The sequence below is a fragment of the Podarcis erhardii genome (assembly GCF_964252035.2).
Source record: "Podarcis erhardii genome assembly, chromosome: 1".
Lineage (NCBI taxonomy): Eukaryota > Metazoa > Chordata > Lepidosauria > Squamata > Lacertidae > Podarcis > Podarcis erhardii.
In genome coordinates, this window is record NC_138497.1 from 69,777,982 (window position 1) to 69,795,100 (window position 17,119).

General features: G+C 42.7%; 1 protein-coding gene across 4 annotated transcripts in view; it reads right to left on the bottom strand.

The window, feature by feature from the left end:
• Positions 1–16,780, bottom strand: part of AMPD3 (adenosine monophosphate deaminase 3) — a 32,212-nt gene extending 15,432 nt beyond the window's left edge. The window contains exons 1-6 of one of the 4 annotated variants that reach the window (XM_081840630.1): positions 16,432–16,780; positions 10,168–10,393; positions 9,818–10,013; positions 7,543–7,708; positions 6,141–6,360; positions 5,339–5,468 (exon numbers count right to left, since the gene is read on the bottom strand). In XM_081840630.1, the coding sequence (XP_081696756.1) occupies positions 5,339–5,468; positions 6,141–6,360; positions 7,543–7,708; positions 9,818–10,013; positions 10,168–10,393; positions 16,432–16,504 (1,011 nt within the window). In that variant the 5' untranslated portion in view covers positions 16,505–16,780. The other 3 variants (XM_081840631.1, XM_081840632.1, XM_081840629.1) reach the window with 3 other exon arrangements.
• Positions 16,781–17,119: the final 339 nt, after the last annotated feature.

Consider the following 17,119-nt stretch of genomic DNA (forward strand, 5'->3'; position numbering starts at 1 on the left):
TTGCATTGCCCTCAGACATTGGGCAGGGGGCTGACCTAGGAAGTGGCATTTTCTGTGGAAACCCCTCCCCACAGAAGCATGTCTGCCACCTTCACTCTAGCTGTTATTGTAATTTGTGTACAACTGTTTTTAATACTGTATTTATATTGCTGTAACCCACCCTGGGACCTTTTGGTGAAGAATGGGTAGTAAATCTAATAACAATATTGTGATGATTTTGCTGGAAGTTTCAGCCACAGTGTATTTGGCTCCATAAATGATATAATATTTATTTATAGCAAGCACGAGGGTCATGGGTTTTTTTAAGAACACCCAACTCAATGAGGGCTTTCATGGAGGAGCAGTCTCATACTTGATGTCTTACACATTACAGATAGGTAGCCGTGTTGGTCTGCCATAGTCAAAACAAAACAAATTCCTTCCAGTAGCACCTTAAAGACCAACTAAGTCAGTTCTTGGTATGAGCTTTCGTGTGCATGCACACTTCAGGTATCTGAAGAAGTGTGCATGCACACGAAAGCTCATACCAAGAACTGACTTAGTTGGTCTTTAAGGTGCTACTGGAAGGAATTTGTTTTGTCTTACACATTGTTGATAATCATAATCAGCTCCATAGAAGAAAGTGAGAACAGCAGCAACAGCTTGAGTAGGCAAATTACAGAGAGTACATTCAGTCTTTATCAGGATGTTAAATGGAAATGACTGCATACAGTGGTACCTTGGGTTACAAGCACCTTGGGTCACAAACACTTCGGGTTACAGACTCTGCTAACCTGGAAGTAGTAACTCGGGTTAAGAACTTCACCTCAGGATGAGAACAGAAATCGCATGGCAGCAGCAGGAGGCCCCATTAGCTAAAGTGGTACATCAGGTTAAGAACGGACCTCCGGAATGAATTAAGTTCGTAACCAGAGGTACCACTGTATTTAATAATCCCCCCCCCCCGACCAAGCCAAACTTGTTCCATGAAAAGGAATAGAATCTTCATAACACCTGCAAGATGTTTATACTGAGGAGGGGGGAAATGCCTCACATTCAGCAGCTCATTTTGCAGTTCTGGCCTCAATGCAGAGATTCAAGAAGTCAACACTAATGATTCTGTACCAGATGTGGAGATCCTTTGGCCCTGAAGATGTTGCTGAACTGCAACTTGCACAATCCCTGGCCATCGGCCACATTTGCTATGAAGGGAGCTGTAATTCAGCAACATCTTCAGGGCCAAAGGATCTCCACATCTGGTACGGAATCCCCAGATCTGGTTTATACAATGAGGAAGGAAAGATCACTGGAAATTAATTTGTCCTAGCAGAAGCAATGGTAAGCTACTTCTGTCCCACAATTGTGAGCTGATTCCAAACTTACTGCATGTGTGAATGAGCCATCACATATCACAAAAAGGAAGTTCCATGTTATTGACAAATTTCCTACTTTCCCACGGAATCCCACAAAACACAAGGAACTTACTTCTGAGTAAAAGAAAATGCCTAGCTATTACCATTTTCTTAGAACACTACTTTTCCAATGGGATCTCATTACTGCATCACCATCTCCACAAGTGTACCTAATAAAATGTTAAGCCACCGGGGCAGCATGTTATCTAAAGGTCATAATGTACTCTTGAGCTTAAAACCAGTTTTTGAAGCTCCTGGAGTTTTCAGAAGGTAGTAAATGCCATGAAACTGATTAGCATTCTATAAACAGACAGTTCATTAGCGCACACTTATTATTCACCATCATAATTTAAAATCAGCTTTGCAAATCAGTTTCCACAAAAAGCAGAGTCAGGCTACATGACATTAACCTTTGTTCTTATGATCATTGTACATAATTTATAACTGGATTTAGTCTTTAATTTTCCATTAAATGTGCTTTGTAACAACTTCCACTAAAACCTAGAGAGTTTCATCAACAGCTGTATTAAAACAGATGCATAAAACATCTACTAACACAAGAAGGATATTTAATCACAAAATCACTGTTCATTCAAAATTGTGCAGCCATTAAACATGCAAAATTAAGTTTACTTTGGCACATTTAATGTTATTAGAGGAGGATGAAGTCTGAGCTAAGGGTATAATTTTTAGGCAGAAAAACAATATATACCTGAACTATATCCTTACAAGATCTGGAAGGCTGTGTGGCCAATTATTTTTTGCCTGCCACAGTCATCTTAAGTCCATTATAGTTATCTGAACCTGTCCTCAGACAACATTTCCTCTTAACAGAAATGTATTTATTTATTAAAACAATTTTTACTAAATAAAATTTATCTTGCCTTTCTATATTTTTCAGACTATTGTCTAATTCAAGATCCCAAGATATTTATATACAGTGGTGCCTCGCAAGACGAAATTAATCCGTTCCGCGAGTCTCTTCGTCTAGCGGTTTTTTCGTCTTGCGAAGCAAGCCCACTGACGGTTTAGCGGATTAGCGCTATTAGCGCTATTAGCGGCTTTTAGCGGCTTTTAGCAGCTTATCGGCTTAGCAGATAAGCAGATAAGCGGCTTAACGGCTTAGAAAAAGGGGGGGGGACCCGCAGGAACTCGCAAGACATTTTCGTCTTGCGAAGCAAGCCCATAGGAAATTCGTTTTGCGAAGCACCTCCAAAACGGAAAACCCTTTCGTCTAGCGGGTTTTCCGTCTTGCGAGGCATTCGTCTTGCGGGGCACCAGTGTATATTCCTTCCTGCACACCCTAGCAAAGTTACTACAGAGGTACATATATATTTGTTCACGTGATTTCGCAGGCGAGATCTCACCTTGAAAAAAGTGAGGTGCCCCCCAAATGCACGTTTTTGGGCACCATGAGAGCACAGCCCTGAAAAATGCTCATCTTTAAGGCTCTGTGATCTTGTGTGGTTCACGTGACTCGCAAGGGAGCACAAACAGGAAGAGGCACATCCCAGTTTTGGGATTCAACATGCTGGAGGGTATGCTGCAAGCAACTGAAACAGAGGTGCATCACACTAATATATTTTTGCTGCCATCTTATTCTTTTCCTCATAATCTTCTCCATCCACCTTTTCCTCCCCATCCTCTTCTAGGCCAGCATCCTGTTCTCACAGTGGCTGGCTAGATGCCTGTGGGAAGCACACAAGCAGGAACTGAGTGCAACAGCAATCTCCTTCCCTGTGGTTTCCAGCAATCTACCTACAGGACAATCTTATAAACGAGCACTTTACATCTTCCAACCCAAGCTAAGCTTTCAAGCACACTGAACAATTTTGACACCTTCCAACATTTCAATGACACAGGTGTCATTTGATACTCTTATGAACACGTCTCTATTAAACCTGTCACCAAGATAGATAAATATTCCATATTTAGATCAGTGATAATTACATTGACAGAAGGGTCTTGGTCACCCCGTTCAGAATTATGATCTATGTCTCTCCAGCACTTTCCTTTCATAGCCTCTCACTATAAACACTACTGGTTTTTCCACCTTGGAGCATCATAAGATATTAGCCTAATAGCAGAAGCAGTTTACAAAACTTTGGATCTTGAAAGCTTAAAATGGCTTCAGCTTCAATTTTTTTAAAACAAGAGTTGGGAACTTGTGCCCCTACAGTTGCTCTGTACTGTGACACCCCTCTGTCCCAGGAATGAGGGGTGTTGCCGGTGTAGATTTACTATGAAACTAATGAATCTTGAGCTTTGGCGCCCCTAATCCTGAAGGGGCCCCAGAAGTGACTTTAGTCCACATTGTTTTAAAATTCTGGGTCTAGTGGACCCAATTTGAGTTGCATGATGCAAATTGATTAAATTTTTGTTGCATATTATTCCGACAATCCCGAAGTTTGAGAGTCAGTAGCACACATGTTGTGGAGCGTAGTTGTAAGTTGGATGTTTTCCCCCTATTTTGTCCCCCCCCCTCCCCTGTTATTCCTCTAGGGTTCTCTTAAGACCTGAGGAGGAGGACAGGGGCAATCATTCCAGATGGCAAGCCAAAATGCTTGCACTCATTGAACAATTAGAAGAGCACAACACTGATTTCCTCTAAGGGTCTCTTTTTTTTTCTTTTGGAGGGGGTTGTCATAGTGTGTGTTGTTTTTGCAAAAGACTATTCAACATTCTCCATAGTTTCACCACAGTGTCATCTAATAAAAGTATTAATTTATGCACACCGCCATGAAAAGAACAGCTCTTAAGGGCCTGGAAGACTAAGTTTTCCTTTACTTTTCAGTGTTTCTTTCTTCTCTAAAATTATTTTTCTAACCAACTTCATCAACCATGTGGAGTTATGCCCTGAATGATTAGTACTGTAGATCAGAAAAGGGCATGCAAATGAAGCATTTTTTGGTTGAGGGATTTGTGCCAGCTAGATAGCAGGAAACATTTTATTCTTAGTGAGAATACATCCCTTTAAACTAGCACATATTTTGAAGGCCCACACAAACCCTTACTCATACTATACATTCACAAACTTATGAGTCCAGTGCATCAATAGAATAAAACAATAAAAATTAAAGTCTTAATTTATGACTTACTAATAGCAGAATTCAACTGCTGTTTTTAGGAACTCACATTGTGCCTAGCCTGGACTGTATAAAGTCTGGAGAGGAGTGTGGTTGCATTATCTACAGAAAGTGTTGAAGTATTAAATCTTTGTATTAATAATGGCTAAGATTAAAACAAAAAAGCCCTGCGAAACCAGACATATACTACTTCATCTCTACTGTGCTGCTTTCAATTCTCGGCAAAGCTGCCACCCATTCACAGCCAAGACATGTTATATGGCAATAATTAAGCAACACTTCTGGCTGTTGAGATTCTTAGTTCACAGCAAGCCCTTAACAAGCCGGAAGAAGGCAGAGTTAATTCTATGAGGGTAATGTTTATGACATCCTCGCCTAAGGAAGGTCATTATGCCCCTACTAAGAACATGCAATCTTTTTGCCAGACATTCTTAGGCTGTTGACTGTCAAAATCCATGTAATAGCACACCATGTCATCTGACATTGAAGGTGGTTTCTCTGAACTATTTTTAAAGGCAGACAATCCAATAGGCATAGGATTTTCTTTTAGTAGCACTATCGTTCCAAACTGGTTCTCCCATCCCCTATTTCATTTATACATTCTTTCTTTTCTCAAAGTAGCAATTCAGATTTTGATTATTTTTGTATCTCATCCTTTGACCAAGCAGCTCAACCCTCTCTGCTTTGGCTATTTCTTGCAACATTTTATTGCTGTTCCTTACTCATATCATACAATTATGAATCATACTGCCGCAAGATGAAATAATGTTTTCCATAATATTTAATTCAACTTAACATCATATGCTTCTAAAAAGTGGCACTGATTAGAATAAATCACAGACCAATCTTTTTCGTACTTACCTTTCTCACATTGTAAAAATCCCGATGAGGATTACTCTTGAGTTCTTTAAGTTCAGACATTTCATTTAACATCTCATGTAAACCAAACTTAGATCCTAGAAAGTTAAGCCGCTTATGGCAGTATGTTTTTCTGCGGAAAAGGAAACACCGTACCTTAAGTATGGTCCGACAGCAAATTAGAATGCTTTTACTTAAATAATCATAGAATTGGAAAGGGACCCAAAGAGTCAATTAGTTCAACCCCCTCCAATGCAGGAATCAAATATCCACTTAAGAATTAGAAATGCAACTTTTTCTTCTTCTTAAAGGTGTTGCAAAATACTGGAGCCGTAGGCCAAGCACTGCCACTGATCAACCCTGTTCCAATCCCACATTTGAGAGATTCAGACTATTAATACTACCTCACCGCTGCAATCCTAAACACATTTACTAAAGTGAGACCCTCTTTCTTTGTCCTTCACACAGACAACCAAAAGTCAATATCAGAGATCAAGGGCACCTTTCAAACAACAAAAAACACTCAAGGAATATGCAAAGTCAGGCTAGAGAAAGGCATGACCTCAGGAGAAGGACTGTAGCTGGGAAGTGGGTGTGGCCTGGAGACAAGTCCAAGGACCAGAGAGAGTTCTGGAAGATTACAGATTACCCCTGGGTCTGAGGTCCCCCGCCCCGCCCCGGTTAACACTGTACGTCCCAGAACATCATTTAACATAATAGGTTTGACACTCATAGCAGCAACGCAACTGTTGAAGCATACAATAGGCTAGCATTAGGGAATTCTCAAAGTTAAACAAAGCCATACGTTGGGCCATCTGCAATGAGAGCCAGCACATGACTGAGGTCAAGGGTGTAAGTCTGAAGATCAGGATAAGGCAAGTTCCATGGCTCATCAGCTTCCATCATTTCTTTGTTCTCATAAACGAAGAAAATGCCTGCCTTCATCTTTACAACATAATCCAGATTCCCTGGAGAATCATCAAGATTGTAAAGGTCCTGCAGGTCTTTTGGGGGTGGATGAAAATCTATAAAAATGTCCGAATCAATAAATTTCTGTCATCATTCAAAATACAGTATTGTTTCTATTCACAATATTCCAACAAAAAAAGCAGTAATAGACATGAAAATAATGAAGTGCTATATAGGATATCTACTATCACATGAATGTCATCTTAACTCTATGCAACATGGTACTATGGTATCTATCAACCCCAAAACATGGAGTGAAACCCAACTCATGCTTAACCATTTATTTCAGTGATATTTGATATTTATGGTAATGTTCTTTACCAAACTGCATCCATGGCCCAAAATCCAGAAGTTCAGAATGTGTTATATGAAAGCTATCCAAGCAAAGTATGAAAAAAGGTGACATTATACATGGGGCTGATACACCAACATAAACATTTTGAATTGGGATGCAAATCAAAATATGCTCTGTAAAATCTCTGCAGTCTTAAGTATAGGGCATACAACTAGTGACCCCTCCAAATATTGCCAGACTACACCTACAGTAACCATTGGCCATACTGGCTGGGGCTGATGGGAGTTGAAATTCAACAACATCTGGGGGGGGGCACAAGTTGTCCAGCCGTGGTTTAATGTTTGCGCTGCTGAGAGGGAAGAATTTTTGTGGTCAAAATTTGCACAGTTGCATAGGTCTGAAGCCAATATGTTCAAGAAGGCCAGAGCATGCTACACGTGAAAGCTGGATGTGCAAATCCCTGTTCATATCTGAACTGGGTTACAAGCTAATCCCCACTTTCACCATTCCTCAAAAACAAGGGTTGGGGGAAAACCCCATCTAGCAAAGCTGCAAGAGGAACTGACTTACTTGTATAATGCTGTGGGTGATTAGTTCAACTAACAATGTTTCCTATTGGAGTGATGGTTGCTGAACCTCCAATTAAATATTGAAAGTGCATTGCTAATTTGCCACCAAGCATAGTGTATGGACTTGACCAGCATTTTTCTGAGCAGCAGTGAATATATTGCACAGAACTGCACTGTCCCTATATCTTTATGTGATTATTTACTCTTTAAGAACAAAATGGCAACACATTTATTAGAGTAAAACCTAATGCAAGGCTGGAAGTAATACTATTACCAGAATATTGATCAAGTGGGCATATTAAGAACAGTAAAAGTTAATCATCTCTTAGGTTTTCATGCACCAAAACCTTTTAAAAAAACTGCAGCTAATTTACCTGGAAGTACTTCATCTTCATCTTTCCATTGTTCATTTCTCATACTGCATAAATATTGGGCCGTTGTCCTTGGAAAGCGATGGTAAGCAAGGCGACAATACTTTTCTCTAATAAGGAGAGCTTTTGCCAAATTCTTGGCAGCCTGCTCATAATCATCAACAGTAACCTGAAGGGAGAAATTATACAATTAACCACTAGTTGGGGTTTTTTAATGCTACTGTAAACACTAATCCGAAACACATTTGCTTGACAGCTAGGCCTACTTCTCACTGAAGCAATAAATCAATGTGTTGGTCGTACCACTGTAGATTGTAAGTTGGTGTTCCTCTATACACAAGAATTCTCTACCCACAGAAAACTAGTACAACATGGAGGAGACTGTTCTCTGAAATCTTATTAACTATGTTGAAGAAAATCTGTATTTGGATGAGCATTCAATTGTGGCAGCCTCCACTTGTATTGTGAAGTAAAATTGTTCAATATTTACCATCTCAGTGACAGGCATTAAAACCTAGAGATTTCAATATAGCCTACAAATGTCATTAGGATTTCATCTAGGCAGACCAGTGAACCAAACCATTATAGAAACAGTCAAATCTACCCTATATTGTCAATCAAAATTCTTCATGCATTTACCTCCAGATGAAGCAAAAGGCTTCTTATGATAACATGTAAATACTTCATGCACAGTTCCACCTGTGTCTTAATACTTCCCTACATAGATCAGTAATGTAATGGTGAACTTTAGCTGCATCTTGAAGCTTTTAAGAAAGTATGTACATTAACCCAGGTTACCAGCACCCTGGATATATACGTAACTCACATCTTACGCTTCTTTTACTTACATATTTGCAGCTATGAATGGAGGGGGTTGATGGGAATAAATAAATGGAGAGTGGGCAAAACCCACTCACACATAGCTACAAGCACAGGCTTACTCGACTTCAGGAAGGCAGAGCAAGCGTGCTCTGGTAGCATCCCAGAGCCTTTGCGCTGTCTTCCCAAAGCCAGGTGAACAGCCCTCCTCCACCTTGCAGCGGGTTGGGTAGGCAGTTCCAGGGGTTCCTTGCTTTATGTGTTTTTGCATTTATTTGTGGCCCCCTGAAACCCTCGTGTAAGATGTGAGTTACCTGTATATAGTAGTTTTGGAAATGATAGCAATGTGATCAGACAGGATGTACAACACTTGCTGGAAGAGATCTCACTTGGGATAAGAGAACCCCTTTACCTCAGCTCTCTGCCAGGTAGCAATACATGTTCATGTCAACATGTTTGATCATTATCTGAAGTTGGAGAGCCAAGTGCTGCTTCACACGTGCACCGGCTACATATACACCAAGAAGAAACCGCCTACCTGCACAAATGGAATATGGAAGTCACCGTGGGAGGTATGCATGGGCCTCCTATTCCAGGTAATTATTTGGGCATGTTATAATCTGCTCAGCCCTTTGTGCCCCTAACTGAAGGCCAGGAGGAAAAGAGGATGAGAGAATAAAGGCCTCCTCTGATCCCTGTGCAGGTCATTTTTTAATCTTACATCCGACACAGGTAATAACTTGTATCTGTATTCCAAAGCAAGATGGTAATACTGTATTGTGTTAATTGACAAGACAAGTGTTACATGTCTACTGAACAGAGAAGGGTGGGGAACTGAATTTTACCAACCAGGAAGACTGTTATCTTCCCTACCACCTGTGGGCCAAATCTGACAGGTGAGTTGGGTGACTATTTGTCAGTCACCTGAGATCACAATGCTGCCAGGTGATCCTCTTTTTGCCTGCACATTCTGAAACCAGTTTGAGTGCTTTGCAAAGCCCACTGCAAAGTGCTCTGCAAGACCAGAGATGTGAAGGCCCAGGAAAAGAATGGGGAGGTAAGAGAATTGAAGGAAAATGTTAGTTTCTGGGCCTTCACATCTGTATGAAAGACCCAATAATCAGCTGGTTGGCAGTGCCTACAAAGCCCTCTGCAGGCACTGCCCATCAGTTGTGTCTTCAAACCCCTTTCAGCAGAGCCAGGTTTACCTGCCCCACAACGGATGACAGGTGGAGGTCAGGTGAGCATGGCTGGGTCAAAATGGCTTTACAGGTGCCAAAGAATAGGGGGTTGGCAGGCTAGAGGTTCTCTAGCCCTGGAATACAATCTCTAGAGTAACTAGGCAAATATAAGCTTTATAAAAGAACAATTTAATTTCACATTACACAAGCATACAACAGTTAACATTTTTTTCCCTTTTCTCTCTCTCTAAAAAAGGAAAAACTGACTGATTCCTTACCCCAGCACAGTAATCCCCACTAATTGTAACTCTTTGAAATTCTGGTACATCATACATCCTTTGGGTGGGTTGCAAAGAACCTGGAAGCACTGGAGTAGGAGGAGACACAACTGGGGTGTCCGACAGAGCTCTCACTTCTTGTGGTGGAATTTGCAGCGACAAGGACTGGGACCGAATCATCTTGAAACTTTTCTTCCTAAGTTTCCATAGTAAACAACACGTGAGTGAGTAAGACACATCTCGAGATCAACAAAATCAGCTTTATGGTTAAATTTTACTTCAAAAATGTCCTGCCATTATGCATATTAACTAAAGACTATAAGTTACTTCTACATTGTCATTGAACAAACCTTTTCGCTGTTTCCAATGACTGTTGCTCTGCCATCTCCTTCTGCAGCTCTCTTTCTTTCGCCTCTTGTTGCCCAATAGGGCAATCCTCAGGCACGGTGAATAGTGACAAGGCATCTTTGCTGTCTTCTTCTCGAAGAACTTTGGCAAAAACCTTTTCGGCTAGAAGCCGCACCGACTCATCAACCTCAGAGAGGTTTAGCTTTGGGAACTGTCTGGGCATCTCAGCTAAGGGGGGAAAATATGCAATTATAGGCTACATGTTACAGTTAGTTATCAAAAATAAATCACTGTCTTTTAGTTAATCCTAGAGTCATTTAAAATTTGTGCAATTTTACACCACTGTAATGATTTACAGTGAACACTATGTTCTTTTAACAGTCACCAGAGCAAGAATTTTCTTATATGGCAATACCAGTTTTGGAGCTTAGGACTACTCAACAAGAATTTTCAAAATCAGATGAAGAAATGCTCTACTCACTCTTGCATGATGTATTTCAAATTTTCTAGTTTTGATTCTGATGCCTATGGTCACTATACTCCAATCCTAAACATTTTGAATGCATTTTTAAAAATAAGCCTCATTAGCTGTGTGCAAGTGTAAAGCACTGTGAGTTTCTCACTCTTTCCAAACATCAGCCCTAGAAATCACATTTGAAACTTCCCAGAGTTACAAAATAGGCATTTCAAACCGTGTGGCAGGCTGCTGTCAACGGAGGAAAATAGAAGACTCACTGGGCACATAAAACAAGACAGCACAGTTTTAGATTGTGGCAATTACTGAAGCACAAGTCAATTTTCATGAATTGGGCTGACTAAACAAAGAACACAAATTTAGCTTATTTATACGAAGTACAATGTGTGATGAAGTGGTTGAATGATTCCTTCATTAAGCACCCATCTCACAACTCCATCCACAATTACCACAGCACCACTCAGCTCACTTTTAGCAGCTCTGGGAGGGCACTGTAGCTTTGGGGTGAGCAGTGATTGCTTTGACTTATGCTGTATTGAATTTAGATGCACAGTATTTTCTCAACCATTTGGCTGTGTGAATTGGTGCAATATCCACCGGAAACTAGTAAAACTTAGAAATAATGAATGCAATCCAGCATGTATTAGGCACATCTCAGTCCTATTGAAATAAATGAAGCTCAACTGGACAGGTCAACATTAAATTGCATCTACTATCGGCCGTATGTGGCATGCAGCAATGCAAACCTTATACATGTCAGAAATAAGTCTGAGTTCAGTAGGGCTTACCCCCAAGTAAGTGGCATAGGATTACACCTACCTGGAAGCCCGCCCCATTGAACTTAACTAGATTTATCCTTGATCAGACATGAGTAATTGCACTGATTTCAACAGGTTTAAGGATTAATGCCGATTCATCTTTCCTTGTATTGTGCACCTCTGTGCTTAGGACTTAGAACAGCTTTGTGAAGAAGGTGGTAGAGCTCTAGGAACCTGCCAGAGCCTCAAGCCTCCTTACCAAAACCCAGCTCCTCGCTTGGGTGACAAGGCAGGGTGTGGCATGGGTTCTGTGTCAAAGTAGTCTTGTGATCCACTTGGCATTAAAAATAGGGCCACCCTGGTCTACAACCAGATTGTCTTAAGATTGTATTAAGGACCACTGAATTCCATTTATGAGCTACCTGGCCCTTGGCATCAGCTTCAGAGGTACCACTTCCATGTCATCATGAGACAGCATGAGAAACAGTACCATTTAAATTGTGCCAATACAGCTCTGGGACATTATTTCAACTGAGCTGCATCAGCCCCCCCCCAGTACAGACATCATTTAACAGAATTTGAAAGCATCTCTTTCACTCCAGGTCTTTAATCTTTTGAAGTCCTATTTAATTTTGTTACTGCCTGAGTTTCAGTCTGAATTGTATCTTGTGTTTTAAAATCTGTGTTTGATTTAAGGAAAACCAACATAGTTGTATTTTATGGTTGAATTTTATATATGCAGCTAGCCACTCTGGTTGTGACTGTAAAAGAGCAAAATATAAATAATAAATTGTTTATTTATTATTTCAAGTGCCCTCCTAGCATTCTTTCACAGCCAAACAGTTGAAAGTTTCAAATGATAGCAAATATTCATCATTCTAATTCATACCATTTTTCTATCATAAATGTCAAGCAATTTTGCAATGGAATAATTTGTGTTTATAAGAGGAAGAGTGTTTAAACTGAATCTCTAAGATTATATTCTGTCTTTAAACTCTATGTGGGGAAAGAGAAAGATCAGCATTAATAGTAATTTTAAAACGCTTTCCCTCCCCCATAAGATATTTACTGCATTCTCTATATAAACCAAAACAACCTTCATTCATGAATAGCTTTAATTTAAGTAACAAAGAAAACTCCTTAACATTCCTTTTTAAAGTCCATTTTTTATCAACCATTCTTCTTAAATAAGCTATATAATATTTACTCTGGAATATAACCTTGCAATATTTAGTTTCAATTTTTTAAATGCATCTGAAATTCCTTGTACTTGTCAGTTACTACATGAAGCCAAAGTTTCTATTAACACCTGCTAAAAATGTTCATGAACCAATAAACTATTTTTAAAAACCCTGTGTGGAAATGTAGGTCTGGGCATTGAATTCTAAATTTATCCCAAGTTTCAAAGCCAAAGGCATGGCTGAACTCTAACCACTTTAAAGTCCTATTAATTTCAGTGAAAGTGTTAAAGCATGTGTTGAAATATCTCCTGTTGAAATCAAAGGGTTTTTAAGGGCTTAGCATTACTAGGAGCCTTACCCAGGCAATCAGTGTTGCTTTGATTACGAGGAAGAAAACATTTATCCTGAAAACAAAATCATTCCCAAAAGTTGTGTAACTTGGAACAGTCTTTATGTGATGCTATTCCTACATGCATGACTCCACTTTCCAACTGTTGGCATCTGAGCTTGTTATTAAATGGGAAACAATCTTCTATTAATAGCTACTAGCTGTGATGGCTGCTTGGGAAATGATTTATTTTCAGTCTAAGAACAATTTCAAACATTACATGTTGATATATTCTAGTGATTGCTAATAAATAAGGTGCCAAAGTATTTCAACATTCCCATTTCTTTGTACTGCACAGGATGTTTCCCTTCCCTTCCTCCCCCTTTTTTGGTCTCTGCAACAAGGTTTCTAACTGGCTTTTCTGCTAAGTCTATTGTAACCAACATATTGTACAAGGTCTAAGTCCAGGTCTATAACTATCCACCAAGAACAATCAAGTCTTGTAACACAGGTGGTGTCTTTTATTGCTCAGACCAAAGGTCTTGAGTGTCCCAGGAAGTCTTTTCAAAATGGGCAACCTGTGGGACAACACGCATCATCCCTGACCATCAGCCCATCTGGCTGGGTCTGATGGGAGCTGGAATCCAACATCTGGAGGACTACAGATTCCCTACCCCTGCTGTAGACTAAAATAAATATTTATTTTGCCACTATCCATCCAAGGTCTCAGCCTGCATTCCTTTAAGCAAGAAAGTAGGGATAAAAAAACCCATGTCCTCTTACCATTGCTAAAGCTGAACCCAGCTACTCCACTCTGCAAGGTGTGAGATTCCCCACCCTTGGAGATTTATGGAAACCTGAATACTTGGGGGGATTTTCCAGCTGACATGGCTGGTACTCCTAATGAGGCTCTCATCTCACTAGAGGGGCAGAATTGCACAGATTCAGACAGAGTTGTGAGACCTGGGAGGGGTTCCATCTTGTCCTCCTGCTATTTAATACCTATACAAAGCACCTGGGATATACTATCAGGATATCTGGAGTGAGGTATCATCATTATGCAGACAAGACCCAGCTCTCACTCTCTCTGTTCCATCAGAATTGGGAGAGGCAGTTAAGGTGTTAAGACCAGTTCTTGTGGGCAGCAGTGGGCTGGATGTGGACCAATTAACTAAACTTGAATCCTGAAAAGACAGATGTGTTTCATGTCCTGAGTTCTCAAATCCAGGATGCGGGGTGGGGTGGGGTGGACTGACTGTTCTGGATGGGCTTGCACACTTCTGGAAGGTGTGACTAGGAGTACATTTTTTTCAGCTACAGCTACAGTTTGGCAGCCATGGCTCTTTCTGGACAAAAAATCTTTGGCTACTGTACTCCATGCTCTGGTAACTTCCAGGCTGCACTATGGTGGTGCGCTCAGTGTGGGGCTGCCCTTCAAGATGACTCAGAAACTTCAAATGTTCTAAAATGCAGCAGCTGGATTACAGCCTTGGGTTCCATTAGTATCTCATCTAAATCCCTGTTCTAAAACAGCTGAATTGGTTGCCAGTTTGTTTCTGGGCACAGATGCTCATGAAATGTTTAAAGCCCTAAAGACTTAGACCCCAAATAACTGAAAGACCACATCCTTCCCTACATAACCTCTTGGGTATTAAGATCAGCAGAGAGTTCCCTCTTGGTACTTCCAGCACCCTTAGAGAGGTGGTGTGTGTGATCCAGGTGAGGGTGTTCTCTGAGCCATCCCATAAACTGTGGAACTCTATCCCCAGAGGAGTGCCTGACACCTTCATTATGCAGTCTCTTAACCCTGGCCTTTGACACTTGCAATGTATTTTTTTAAGACCCACCCTATTCTTGTAATTGTAATGTATTTCAAACTGTTTGGAAGGTTGCATTTTAAATTGTAGTGACCTGCCCTGGCATCTTAGTATGAAGGGCAGGTAATAAATACATTTATTAATTTATTATTTGAATTCAGTGAACACATTTATTTTTGACATTTATTAGTTGCCTCGCCATATAAATTCTCTAGGTGATATACAATAAATTAAACATGCAAGGCTAGCTCTCTGCAGTACTCAAGGAGCGAACTAGGCTAAGGTGATGTCCCTGCACATCAGTTTATGTGCTCTTACCAAACTAGCAAAATCCAGAAACTTACTATGATTTCCAAATCCAAAAATGGCTTGCTCTGTTTTGGGAGGGGAGAAGCAGAGCAACAAGATGAATAAGGCCAAAGCTACAACTGGAAACCGTGGGAACTAAATGAGTCAGTGCATTAACCTGAAGTTTCCAGAATGGGTCTTTTAAAAATAAAAATGAAGTATTAGTATACCGTTTCTGTTCGGGATTTGGGGGGGGGGGGGCAGGATAAGTAAATAACTTGTCCTCAATCAACCTCTTCAGGAACTGTTCTCGCTCTTCCTCTTTCAGAAGATTGATTCAGGAACCCAGCTATGGGGGATCCTGAATATTTCATGAGCGCATGCCATGAAAATGAGTCTTATTCTGCTGTGGCGAAGAAAGCAGGGAGGACGTGGAACCGATGGAGCTAGGAGGGATGGCGACGGGTCTTCCTCCTAGTGATGGGAGCCAAGGATAAAGGCTGCTCTCCCCGGCCGAGCAGGTCTGCTGCAGGTGCCAGCCCAGCTTCTTCCGGCTCTGGCGGCGGCTGCAACCCGCTGCTACCCGGCAAGGTCAGCTCCTGCATGCCCGCCCCGTTCACTTCCTGCTTGGAAAGCAGCCGCCACTTACCTAGCGCCCCGGGGAAAGTCATGGCAGACGCTCGCCGAGCCTCGCCGGCGCGGGCGGCAGGCAAGGAGCCTTCTTTCCCCCAGCCAGAGCGGACAGGAGTCAGTCGCCGGCTGGCCGGAGGAGAAAGCAGAAGAGGGAGGAGCCGCCGGAGCCAGCAGCTGCTGCTGCTGCTGCTGCTGCTGCCGCACTCCCGCTGCGCTCTGCAGCTCCCGCAGTGAGCACAGCCAGGCAGTGAGGCCGGCCGCGCAATGCCCGCTGCCCGCTCCTGTTCTGGGATGGGGGTCATCTCCCAGCCCGGGAAGGACTGGGCGGCGAGGGTGGGGGTGGGAAGAGGGGTCAGGCTTCAACCTGACGGGGGCGAAACGTTTTGCTTCCTGCCTGGGCAAAGGCGGCCCCATCCTTGGCGAGGCGAGAGCAGGCGCCATCTGCTCCCCGCTAGCGCGCGTCTTTCCCGCGAAGGCGCAGGAAGGGCTGCCTCGTCTCCTCTCCGCTTCGCATCCCCCCCTCCCGGGGGGCGCCCCATTTTCTCTTCCCGCGCCTCTCGAAGCTGCTTCACCCGGGATGCTCACCCGGCGCTGAAACTCCTCTCCGTCGTCCTATTTTGCCCTGCGCACTGAGTGGCAACGGGAGAGAGAGCGAGCGAGAGCGCGCGAACACGCAGTTTACAGACACACAAGGCGTAGCTGCGCCGAATCTACCTCAGTCGGGTGTCCTTGGCGGGATGATCTATCAGGAAAATGTCGAGCGGTAGCCAATTCCCGGGCACCCACCTTTCTCCACGCCTCGCTCTCGCGGCAGCAACAGGAGTGGCAGCTCCTCCTCGAGCCTCTCCAGCGCCAGCATGAAACTTCTCCCAAGGAAGAGGAGGGCTCAGGTTACCAAGCGCCGCCGGCTCAGTCCCTCTGGTGGAGAGAGGGCGCCAGGCCGCGCAGGCACGCCTTGGGGGAAGCTGCCCTACCCGGCCGAGGCGCTTCGTAACCTGGGCTGCAGTAGTAGCGTGTGTCTCCCCGAGGCTGCGCCGAGAGGGCGCCTGGCTCCCGAGCGCCCCGCTTATCAGCGCCTCGCACGACTGCAGACACCGAAAGTCTCGCAGCCAGAGGAAAAGAGATTCCTCGGCCCAGACGCTCTCGCTGTTTGCGGGCAGATAACCAACGCGGAGCGTCAACATGGGAGCGTGTGGCGTCGCTTGCCTGACCATTGAATTCAAGGAAGCCTGACGCGCGTCACTTTCTTTGAATTCAAGCGCCAAGTTGCGACGTGCGAAGGCGAAATAGGTTCCTGCGCCTTTAATTAGTTGTGGCGAAAAAGAAACTTCTTCGGCAAAAAAGTCTGCGCGTCTGTTAAAGGTGCAGGAGCCTTTTTTCGTCTTTTGCTTCGGGGCCACCCTAGACCTGAGGCGACAATCGTGTGCACGTTTATGGAGGAGCAAATAACAGTGCAATTCTGTCGGCATCTGCT